Source organism: Pseudophryne corroboree, chromosome 3, assembly GCF_028390025.1.
Source record: "Pseudophryne corroboree isolate aPseCor3 chromosome 3, aPseCor3.hap2, whole genome shotgun sequence".
Lineage (NCBI taxonomy): Eukaryota > Metazoa > Chordata > Amphibia > Anura > Myobatrachidae > Pseudophryne > Pseudophryne corroboree.
Window position 1 is genome coordinate 8,551,279 of NC_086446.1, and position 12,364 is coordinate 8,563,642.

Below are 12,364 nucleotides of genomic sequence, written 5' to 3' on the forward strand. Positions count from 1 at the left end.
CAGACACATCCCTGGTGTTACTGTATAATGCCCCATTCCCAGCAGTCACCTCTCCAGTCATCACCCAGACACATCCCCTGGTGTTACTGTATAATGTCCCATTTCCAGCAGTCACCTCTCCAGTCATCACCCAGACACATCCCCTGGTGTTACTGTATAATGTCCCATTCCTAGCGGTCTCATCACCCAGACACGTCCCCTGGTGTTACTTTATAATGCCCCATTCCCAGCAGTCACCTCTCCAGTCATCACCCAGACACATCCCCTGGTGTTACTGTATAATGTCCCATTCCTAGCGGTCTCATCACCCAGACACGTTCCCTGGTGTTACTGTATAATGCCGCATTCTCAGCAGTCACCTCTCCAGTCAGCAGCTGAATGATCTTGTTGGTGAGTTCCAGGATCTTCTGGTCATTGTGTCTCTCATGTATCAGTGAGTGAGGTGGAGGCACTGTGATGGGGCTCCGGGTCTTGCTCAGTCCTCCTGACACACAGGGACGGCTGCTAGGTGTCTCACACTCACCGGATGTCTTCTTAACTACTGTGTAATTCTGTGTATTGGGGGGAAGGGGACATTAATAAAGGTAAATGACAAGTATAAATAAATGAAATATATGGATTTATTTAAAATATTTGATTTTATTCAAACATATCTAACGCTGTGTACCCATTGAAGACAGGTGCGACAGGGTGAGTCCTATGGACCTCAAAGAAAAAGAGTTAACATAGATAAGTTTTACCATAACTCTTATTTTCTTCTTCAGGGTCCATAGGGATGTCCCAAAGCAGTTGAAATAGGGAGTGAACGCTCCTAGGACGTTGCATCCTGAGAGGCAAATGTATCAAAGGCATAGAACCTAAAGGGGGGTACTCACGGAGCGATATTCTAAGCAATCTGACCAGATTGCTTAGAATATCAGCATGATCGCTCCGTGTGTAGCCCCTTCCGCGACAGCGATGCGTGGCCCCGCACATCGCTATCGCTGCTGCTAGTTTGGCCTGCAAGCAGGCCAATCTAGTGGGTCGCTCACTTCACCCGCTGGGTGAAATGAGCGGCCCCACCATCTCCCCCCACACGTTCAGCACAGATTGCGCTGTGCTGAGCGGAAGAAGAGAATTGTGCTGAGCGGTTCGCTCAGCACACATCTCTCCTGTATCGGCCCGTGGGTACTGGGCTTTAGAAACGTGTGGGGAGAAGACCATGTAGCAGCCAAACATAGTTGTTGAGTAGATGAACAACGGTGGACTGCCCACGAAGGTCCCACAGAGCGAGAAGAGAGAGCAGAGACAGTACTTGGTACTGGAAGATCAGCTTGAGTGTACGCCTGGGAGATATTCAAGCTGAGCCAATAAGCTAGGGTTTGTCTGTTGGCTGGCCAGCCACACTTGTGGAATCGATAGAGGACACAAAGTTAATCCGGTTTCCTAATGGAACTAGTATGGTCCACGTAGAGCATGGACCACATTTAAGGAGGATTCCCCCGCGGAGAGGCCATGTGAATGGATGCCGGAACAACAATTTCCTTTTTGAGATGAAATCTGGATACCACCTTGGGAAGGTAGCCCTGGTTTGGTCCGTAGGACTGCCCTGTCATGATGAAAAATCAAAAACGGCGAGCGGCAGGAAAGTACTACCAAGTCTGAGACGCTACGTGCTGAGACAATTGCAAGAAGAAATCAAGAGTTATGGTAGACTTACCATGGTTAACTCTGTTTCTACAAGGTACACAGTATCCACAGGATATACATTGGGTTGCAGATGGGGTGAGAGGATCAAGCACCAAACGGTTAAACTTTTGAGCCCCCAGCATGCCTCAGTTCAGCTCTAAGGCAGGAGCAGGATTAAAGCGAGAAGGACGACCTGTTCAGGCAAGAAAAACACGCACACACACTTCCATACCAGAAGGAAGGAAGTGTAAAGATTCCCAAATCTAGTGCATCAGGGTGGGCTCCCTGTGGATACTGTGGACCTTGGAGAAACTGAGTTAACCATGGTAAGTCTGCCATAACTCTGTTCTCCTTCAGGGTTCACAGTAGCTCCACAGGACATACATTGGGATGTCCCAAAGCAACAATTAAGGGAGGGGACGCTCCCGATTAGACAGGAGAATCCTTCGCCCAAACGCAGCACCCCGAGAGGCAAAAGGTATCAGAGGCATAATGTCTGATATATGTATTTATGGATGACCATGTGGCTGCCTTACAGAGTTGCTCAGCTGAGGCACCATGGTAGGCTGCCCATGAAGGACCGACTGACCGGGTAGAATGGGCAGAGACATTATTCGGGATATGGAGATCTGCTTGAGAGTATGCTTCTGAGATCGTCATCCAAAGCCATATAGCCAATGTTTGCTTAATGGCAGGCCATCCTATCTTGTGGAATCCATATAGGACAAAGAGAGTGTCTGTTCTTCTGATGGCCCTGGTACGATCAACGTAGATCCTTAGTACACGAACTACGTCTAATGATGCATCTCCCACAGAGAGGTCCGGCAATTAGAAGGCCGGAACAACTATTTCTTCATTAAGATGGACTTTTGAGAGGACTTTAGGAAGATATCCAGACTTGGTTCAGAGAACCGCTCTGTCTGGATGAAATACTAATACTCTTCTAGCTGAAGCAATTACCAGTAGAAAGAAAACTTTAGCTGTCAACTATTTGAGGTACCCCCGTTCCAAGGGTTCAAATGGGGCAGTTTGAAGAGCCCTGAGAATCAGTCCAAGGTACCAAGGCGCTGTTGGAGGTACAAACGGAGGCTGAATGTGAAGCATTCCCTGGAAAAATGTGCGAACATTGTGTTGATTTGCAATTTTCCTTTGGAGCCATATGGCTAATGCTGACGCTTGTACCTTCAGGGAGGTTAGAAGGAGACCTCGGTGCATTCCAGCTCGAAGGAACGCTGACATTCTTGAACTCTGAAGGACCTTGGATAATAGTTTCTGGCAAAACACCACTGAAAATAAGCATGCCATATTTGGTAATAGATGCGAGCTGAGGATGGTTTCCTTGCTTTAAGCATTGTTTGAATTAACGCCTATGAAAAGCCCTTTGCTTTTAGATGTTTCAATTGCCACGCCATCAAAGACAGCCAATCCAGGTGTGCGTAGAGACAGGTACCCTGGATCAGTAGATCTGCTCATTAAGGCAGTAGGAATGGAGTGGGCACAGATATCCTCTGTAGATCAGTGTACAATTCTCGTCTGGACCACACTGGAGCAATCAATGTCACGGCGCCCCTTTCCTGTTTGAATTTTCAAATCACCCTGGGCAACAGGGAAATTGGTGCGAAGACATATGCCAGATGAAATTTATATCTCACCGACATGGTGTACACAAAGATTGCTTCGGGATCCCTTGTTCTTCTGACATAAAGCCATAAGGTCAACTTCCCCGATTTGTTTACCAGAATCTGAAAGACTGACCATTAGCCCCGAATGAATGTCGTGCTGGCTGAGGAAGTCTGCTTCCCAATTTAGGACTCTGGGTATGAATACAGTGGACATGGCCAGATGATGAAGTTCTCGCCACTTTAATGTGCAGCTTACGTCCTTCATTGCCATCAGACTGCGAGTGCCTCCTTGGTGATTTGATGTAAGCTACTGCCATGGCATTGTCCAACTGAATCTGAACCGGTTTGTCGTGAAGCACTTCTTTTTCCTGGGTGAGTGCCATGTAGATGGACCGAAGTTCCAGGACATTGGTTGGCAGACAACTTTCTTCCTTGGTCCAAAACCCCTGGAGAAAGTACTGCACTGTTATGGCTTCCCGGCCTCTGGCGTCCGTTGTCAGAAGCACCCAGTCTGAGATCCAAAAGGGTCCACCTCTCCACCTCTGTCCAAGTGGGACGTCTGCAGCCACCAGGCTAAATGACTGATATACCCCCTAAGGAAGTGTCATTGTCTGACTTCTTATCGTCTGATGCTGTTAATTACATCTGGAGAGAATCAGATGTTGAAGGGATCTTGAATGGAACTGGGCATATTCTACCATGTCAAATGCCGAGACCATTGATCCCAGTATCCTCATTGCATATATGGATACTCTCCGGCTGCGTAGCAATCCACGGTTTGTCGTCTGTATTGTGAATATTTTGTCCAGAGGTAGAAAGGTTTTCTGAAGACTGGTATCCAATACAGCCCCTAGGTGCGTCATCCATTGTGATGGGACTAAGAAGGACTTTTCCCAAATTATGAGCCAACCCTGAGCCTGTCTATTGTCACTTGTTGATGGTAGAGGTTTCCTGGGATTGTGCCACGATAAGCAGGTCATCCAGGTATGGGAAAATCCTTATTCCCTGATGACGAAGGTGCACTGCCATCACTCCCATATTTTGGTGAACACCCTTGGAGCTGTAGCAAGCCCAAAGGGTAGAGCCTGAAACTGAAAATGTTGCTGGAGGATTGCGAACCTGAGATAGCACTGATGGGAGAGTGCTATCGGTACATGTAGGTAAGCATCTTGAATGTCCTGGGACACCATAAACTCCCCCGGCTCCATGGCCAGGATAATGGTCCACAATGTTTCCATATGGTACCGAGGCCCTGAAATATATTTGTTCAGAGCTTTCAGATTGAGAATGGGCCAGTGCGACCCATTTGGCTTCTGAACCAGAAACAGGGTAGAATAGAAACCTAGTCCTCGTTGTGCTGAGGGAACTGGTACTATCACTCCTGATTGTAGCAACTTCTGTATTGCATCTTGTAGAACACTGGCCTTCATTGCCATTCACGGCGGGTTGGTACAAAAGAACTGTTGAGGGGGGCGCTTCTTGAAGGAGAAGGCGTACCTATGAGACACCGCTTCTTGCACCCAGGTATCTGTGGTGGACTGCTGCCAGACCAGTGCAAACTGAAGTCGGCATCCCACCCTGGGGTCCCCCAGGTGGAGGCCCATGCAATCAGGCAGGGCACTTGTCTTCTGCTTTGGAAGTCGAGTGTCTGGCTGACCAAGCCTGTTTGGCTTTAGTCTTAACCGCTTTATCCGATTTAGACGGTTTAACATAAGCCTTTCCCTTTGCTTTACCTTGGGGCTGAAAGGACCGGCAAGCAGGGAATTTAGGTTTTGATGCTGATGTCGAAGGAAACCAAGCTGATTTAGAGTTTGCTTTGGACATTAGAATGTTGTCCAATTCTGTTCCAAACAGAATATTTCCGACAAAGGGTCGGGATTCCAATACCTTCTTGGATTCCGTATCAGCCTTCCATAAACGTAGACAGCCTGCCTTGTCTTTAGCCACCCATGCTGTAGCCATAGCTGGTCTTGTACTTAGGAAAAATACAGCTTTAAGATATACTATCAATTTTTCTGTCTGTTGCATCATTTAATGATGTTGAAGGCAGAGGTAGTGTACATTTGCGCGCCAGTTGGACTACGTGAGCATCTATCTTGGGAGGTGCTTTCCTTTTTACACAATCCACAGGTGGAAGAGGATACTATGAGACCAATTTCTTTGGTAACTTAAACTTCTTACTGGGTGTTCCCCGTGCCTCCTGTATAATTTCCGTCAACTGATCTGAGAGTGGAAATTCAGCCATTACTGTTTTTGGACGTTTAAAGGTGCTCCTCTTCTCTTGAAGTGTGGTGCTCCTTCTCTTGACGTGCGGTGCTCCTCTTCTCTTGACGTGCGGTGCTCCTCTTCTCTTGACGTGCGGTGCTCCTCTTCTCTTGACGTGCGGTGCTCCTCTTCTCTTGACGTGCGGTGCTCCTCTTCTCTCTATGTTCTGAAGTATCCTCGGATTCTAACAGCTGTGTAGACTGTGAGGGTGGTACCCTATATCTATCTCCATTTTCAAATCCCTAGGCCTGTCTGCCTGTAAAAATTGCTGAAAGGCAGCCGAGGTCTGTAACAAGTCTTGGACAGAGTGTGAGAGAACATTCATCCATGGGGGTTGTTGCATAAATGCAGAAGGGTTTTGTGGGCACCCCATAAACGGAGATATAGCCGGAACAGCCAACAAAGTATTGAGCAAAGGCTGTGAATACTTATGTACATGTGATTTCTTAGTCTTTTATTTTTAAGAAATTAGCAAAAATCTCAAAAAAAACTTTTATTCACGTTGTCATTATGGTGTATTGTGTGTACAATTTTGAGGGAAACTATGAATTTATTCCATTTTGGAATAAGGCCGTAACATAACAAAATGTGGAAAAAGTGAAACACTGTGAATACTTTCCGGATGCACTGTATACAGCCGCACAGTGACTATTACAGCAACACGTGTACACTGTTGCACATTTACATTAGGCACTTAATTCAAGTATGGAATACCACAGAGGTAGGCAGGAAATCAGTGCTGTATCACCTGCCTCCGGAGAGTGGGATACAGGGAGACTAGAGCCCGGCTTCCTTATTTCGATACTGCCGCTAAAAATGGTTATCAGTAAGAGCCACTCCAGTGAACACAGCCGCACAGCAACTATGACGCACCACGCGTACTTAGTCTCATAGCGTCTCACACGGAAGCGGGTAAATACAGTTCATAACTGGAAACACAGAGGAGACAGACCATGAACTGGGGGAGGGGCGACTAGGGGAGTGCCTTACTCCTAGTGAGATCCTCATTTGGATTTTGAAATACATCATAGTTTGAGCAATGTCTTTTCTATCTTCCAAACTGCCCTCCTGAGAGATTGGCAGTCCATTTATGGCGGAGTTTGCTGTTGGCAAGCAGCAATGTGTTACAATATACCTCTTTTACATGTGTTCTTGTCTTGACGGTGCTGTTTTCTATATACATTTTCTAATCTAAGAAAATCACCATGCTCCTACTGCTGAAGTCCAGATTACTGTAGTTATAGATAGTGCAGATAATGACTTAATCAATGATTCTTCTAAATTAATGCCATATAAAAAGTAACTCGGTAATGAAGCAATGTCAGCAAAATAAGGTGTGCTTTGAAGGGGATATTGCTTCAGATGGTGTTCACACATTGCAACAAACAGGTTTGCGTAAGTTGGTGCAAAGCTCGTTCCCATCGCAGTCCCATTGACCTGATCAAAGGACTCACCCGTATACCAAAAAAAATCCTGTTATAATACTTACTTCATGCTATCTAATATGACGTTAATCTGCTTTTTCCGTAAATTAGCAATTTTGTGAAGATAGAACCTTGGATGTTCTCAACCTATGTCATGTTGAATGCATGTATCAAGGGATTTTACTTCACTTTTACAGACTATGTAAGATTTCCTCCATTCCAGATTGTATAAAACCTGTAGCACCTAAATTTTGTCCCGTACATAGGGGGTAATTCTGAGTTGATCGCAGCAGGACATTTTTTAGCAGTTGGGCAAAACCATGTGCACTGCAGGGGAGGCATATATAACATGTGCAGAGAGAGATAGATTTGGGTGTGGTGAGTTAAATCTGCAATCTAAATTGCAGTGTAAAAATAAAGCAGCCAGTATTTACCCTGCACAGAAACAAAATAGCCCACCCAAATCTAACTCTCTCTGCACATGTTATATCTGCCTCCCCTGCAGATCACATGGTTTTGCCCAACTGCTAAAAAATTTCCTGCTGCGATCAACTTGGAATTACCCCCATAGCTCCTTTGTCAAATAACTAGTTGTTGTCAAAACTGGTTGACATAGTGTGACAGGTTTGAGGAGACCGATGAGATCCCAGAAACTATTGGTCCTCCTTGGGAATTTTCTTGAAGTCTTTGTAGACCTTTGGTAGGTCAAAAATAAAAACTCAATATGAAAAAAACAATATGAAAAGATGTCTCACAACCCACAGTGTATTGTAGCATATTTTACAAAAACATGGTAAAGACACAAAAGATCTGAAATTCTTAGGAATACAGAAAGTGAACCAAAATTGGAGAGGAGACACCATCAATGAATTATAAAAGACTGAAAACAACTGGATCTTTCTATTTAAGACACTAGATACAAATGAATTAAACGTCTTTCTAGAATGTTTACATAAAAGGACCTCTCACTGCGGCCAGTAGTATAAAGTACACCAAGTGGGAAACGTACGTGATCCTTCCATCGCTGCAGACTGAATACCCCCAATGCTAACATCATCCAACCCCCCCCCCCTACCACCTGCCAAACGTAGAGCAGAGACTAGAGACATTAACACAGACAAGAGACTGCCAGCGCTACAGAAGAACTGGAGGGAAGTGACAGGCCAAGTTTAGGGTAAGGAAGCATTCCAGCCTTAAAAACCTAGTCCCCCAAACACCCGGTTTCTTAGAGGCGGAGAAAATATTGGAAGAGAGCTGGAACATTATCACTAATTTGCATTGCTTTTAATGTTATTTGTTATTTTATTGATTTACTGCTTGTAGACAAAAGCTAAAATGTTATTGCTACAGTTTCAAACACATAGCGCTCATTTCTCTCAAGAGTAGATAAGCGATCAAGATGGTGGCACCCCTAGATTATGTAATACAAGGGGCTGAAAAACAATCCCCAATACAAAGGTCTTGTAAAAACGAGTCATCACCCTTCATCCAAGAACAAAAACTATGTCAGCTCACAACTTCTTAGGGGAACAATGAGATAACTGCAGCTAACGGATGTATTTTGTCCCCCAATGTTCCTTCACACAACATTCAAGAAGGCGTCAAAAATGGGGCTCAGTGAAAGAGGCATGGCTATCCTTACCCTACAATAGGAACAAGTTTAAACAGGTTGTACAAAAACATTACCAGTGATCGTGCGGAGCGAAAAATGTTTTGGGTCCCAAGGACCCCTCAACTTAAAAAAAATGGTGGTCCTACTCCACTATTTCTGGGTCCCATCACATATTATAGGTGGTGAGGGCAGACAGCAGTTGGGACAGCGCTGGTGGACATGGAGAGGGTTGGGGCAGTCAGTGCTAGGTGTAGGAAGGGAGTAAGGGTAGACCGCAGCTGGGGAAGTACAGAAGGAAAGGAGTCGATTAAGGGCAGGCAGTATTGATACAATGCTGGAGCTAGGGAAGAGGTAAGGGTAGACAGCATTTGGGGCAGTGCTGGTGGCAAGGAGGGGCTTAGGTCCATGCAGTACCAGCGGAGTAATGGGGGCAGGGAGGGGGTAAGGGTCAATAGCAGTTTGCGCAGTACTGGGGAAAAGGGACTATTCCCACTTGTGGGTGTCCACGATACCCATAGAGTGAGAATAGAACCTGTGGTGAGTCCACCAGGGGCTTCATTGTGCCAATTCCCCCCCCCCCCCAGGCATTCTAATCCGCGGGATCCCGGCGTCGGTATGGTGATCAGCAGGATTTCAAGCGCCGGTCATACCCAATGCTCAGCGGCACTCTGGACTCTTGTCAACAAAATAAAAAGTCATACACAAAGTGACAGTATTCAATGTTTCAATCCTAAATAGATTGTCATCACGAAACCTAATTGAGGTGTCAGTGGGAGGCACGGTCAGGCATGGGGGTACAGGGATGATGAGGTGTCAGTGGGAGGCATGGTCTGGGATGAGGGGAGTGGTAAAGGGAGGAAGATGAGGTGTTGGTGGGAGGCACTTTCTGGGATGGTGGTAGAGGGATGATGAGGTGTCAGTGTGAGGCAAGGTCAGGGATGGGGGTACAGAGAAGATGAGGTATCTCAAGGAGGCACAGTTAGGGATGGGTATATAGGGGAGTCACTATGGCAGCCAGTGTAAGGACCTCCCTTAGCAGAATGCCTCCCTCTCCTCCATACAACAATAAATCCCAGCCCCGCTGCTCACCCTTTTCCACGTCACCTGCTCCGCTCCTCTCCAGCGCCTCTACCAGCTGCGGGAAGGCGGGATCAGCTCAGGAAGGTACAGCGCGGCAGCACAACTCTCCACCAAGGAACACACGCAGAGATCAAGGAGGCGGGACACAGGAGCCGTTGAAGAGGGGAGGGGCACTGAGGAATGATCCGGCGAGGGTTCTGCAGGACGCGCTGTCAGTCAGGCGCCTGTGTGCGCCTCAGTCAATACCATTCCTGCAGCACCCAGTCATTTTTAAAGAGTGAGTACCTCGCTCGCTGTAGCGCATAAATACGCACTATAGCGAGTATTTTGTGAACACTGGTTATATAAGCCCCCTCTGCCCAGAAATCAATCAGGTGGATTTAATAATTATCTGAGATGGATTTTACTACAAAGTAAAAAATAATAAAAACAGTAATATAATGATAATGAAACACATATTTGATCACTTTTTCTAACAATTTAATAAAACCAACATTTATGGGCACTTTAATTGAAAAAACAGTCAAATGACTCACAAAGTGCAAAGACAGTTACCATATTACATGTATGTGAAATAACCATAGCACCACCAGATCCCCTCACCTCCCCAGTCATGTCCCTGCATTATTCCTATAGATATAAGTGATGTCACTGTGATACTTCCAGATACCCTCACCTCCCCAGTCATGTCCATGTATTATTACTATAGATATAAGTGACGTCACTGTGACGCTTCCAGATCCCCTCACTTCCTCAGTCATGTCCCTGTATTATTACTATAGATATAAGTGATGTCACTGTGATACTTCCAGATCTCCTCACTTCCTCAGTCATGTCCCTGTATTATTACTATAGATATAAGTGACGTCACTGTGACCCTTCCAGATCCCCTCACCTCCCCAGTCATGTCCCTGTATTATTACTATAGATATAAGTGATGTCACTGTGATACTTCCAGATACCCTCACCTCCACAGTCATGTCCATGTATTATTACTATAGATATAAGTGATGTTGCTATGACGCTTCCAGATCCCCTAACTTCCTCAGTCATGTCCCTGTATTATTACTATAGATATAAGTGATGTCACTGTGATACTTCCAGATTCCCTCACCTCCCCAGTTATGTCCCTGTATTATTACTATAGATATAAGTGATGTTGCTGTGACTCTCCCAGATCCCCTCATCTCCCCAGTCATGTCCCTGTATTATTACTATAGATATAAGTGATGTTGCTGTGACGCTTCCAGATCCCCTAACTTCCTCAGTCATGTCCCTGTATTATTACTATAGATATAAGTGATGTCACTGTGACGCTCCCAGATCCCCTCACCTCCCCAGTCATGTCCCTGTATTACTATAGATACAAGTGATGTCACTGTGACACTCCCAGATCCCCTCACCTCCCCCGTCATGTCCCTGTATTATTCCTATAGATATAAGTGATGTCAATGTGACACTCCCAGATCCCCTCACCTCCCCAGTCATGTGCCTGTGTTATTACTATAGATATAAGTGATGTCACTGTGACACTCCCAGATCGCCTCACCTCCCCCGTCATGTCCCTGTATTATTCCTATAGATATAAGTGATGTCACTGTGACACTCCCAGATCGCCTCACCTCCCCAGTCAGCAGGTGGATGATCTCCAGAGTGAGCTGTAATATACTCTCAGTCATGTGACTTCTGTCTGTGTCCATCCTCACTGATATATACAGGACGTGTGACAATTAGTAGAGAATTCCCAGTTTCTCAAACCTTAGTTATACAAGAATAAATGTAATTATTAGTATAAGCATCACATAGCAAAAATGTAACTAATATAAACAACAGCTTAGAAGCTGTACCCATAACGGGTGGTATTCATGTGACCGCCGGTCAGCTGACCGACAGTCACATGACCTCCTCCATGAGCCCGACGACTCACTATCCTGATGGTCGGCATGCCAACCAACAGGGACTATTTCCACTCGTGGGTGTCCACGACACCCATAGAGTGGGAATAGAACCCGTGGTGACCGCAGGTCGCCACTGAGCCCGCAGCGTGGCGAGCGCAGTGAGCCCGCGAGGGGCTTGCTGCACTCACTCCTCCCCGCCGGGATCCCGGCGTCGGTAAGGTGACCGGCGGTTAGGAGACCGCCGGTCACCAGTACTACACCCACCATAGCACCCTACACTACTGCCCACCGGACTCTGTATAACAATGTGTAACGCTAATAATAATACCACAGATCAGCGTGTGCCGGAAGCTGTGTTATTCCCGCATATATCACTGTATGGTCCCCTTTTCCCTATATAATAATAATACCACCACCACAGATCAACGTGTGCCGGGAGCTGTGTTTTTCCCCCTCATATATCACTGTAAGTCCCCTCTCCCTTATATAATAATACCACATATCAGTGTGTGCCGGGAGCTGTGTTATTCCCCTCATATATCACTATAGGGTCCCCTCTCCCTTATATAATAATACCACATATCAGTGTGTGCCGGGAGCTGTGTTATTCCCCTCATATATCACTGTACGGTCCCCTCTCCCCTATATAATAATACCACATATCAGTGTGTGCCGGGAGCTGTGTTATTCCCCCTCATATATCACTGTGCGATCCCCTATATAATAATACCACATATTATACCCCTTTTACACCGCAGCTTTAACACAGTAAATTGCCGATTTTTCAGCCTTCCT

The 12,364-nt window shown here is 46.0% G+C and overlaps 1 protein-coding gene across 1 annotated transcript in view; it reads right to left on the reverse strand.

The window, feature by feature from the left end:
- Positions 1–12,364, reverse strand: part of LOC135054525 (zinc finger protein ZFP2-like) — a 152,371-nt gene that overhangs the window by 126,887 nt on the left and 13,120 nt on the right. The window contains exons 2-3 of the mRNA XM_063957660.1: positions 11,294–11,429; positions 360–551 (exon numbers count right to left, since the gene is read on the reverse strand). Coding sequence (XP_063813730.1) covers positions 360–551; positions 11,294–11,371 — 270 coding nt within the window. The 5' untranslated portion in view covers positions 11,372–11,429. The remainder of the gene's footprint in view (positions 1–359; positions 552–11,293; positions 11,430–12,364) is intronic.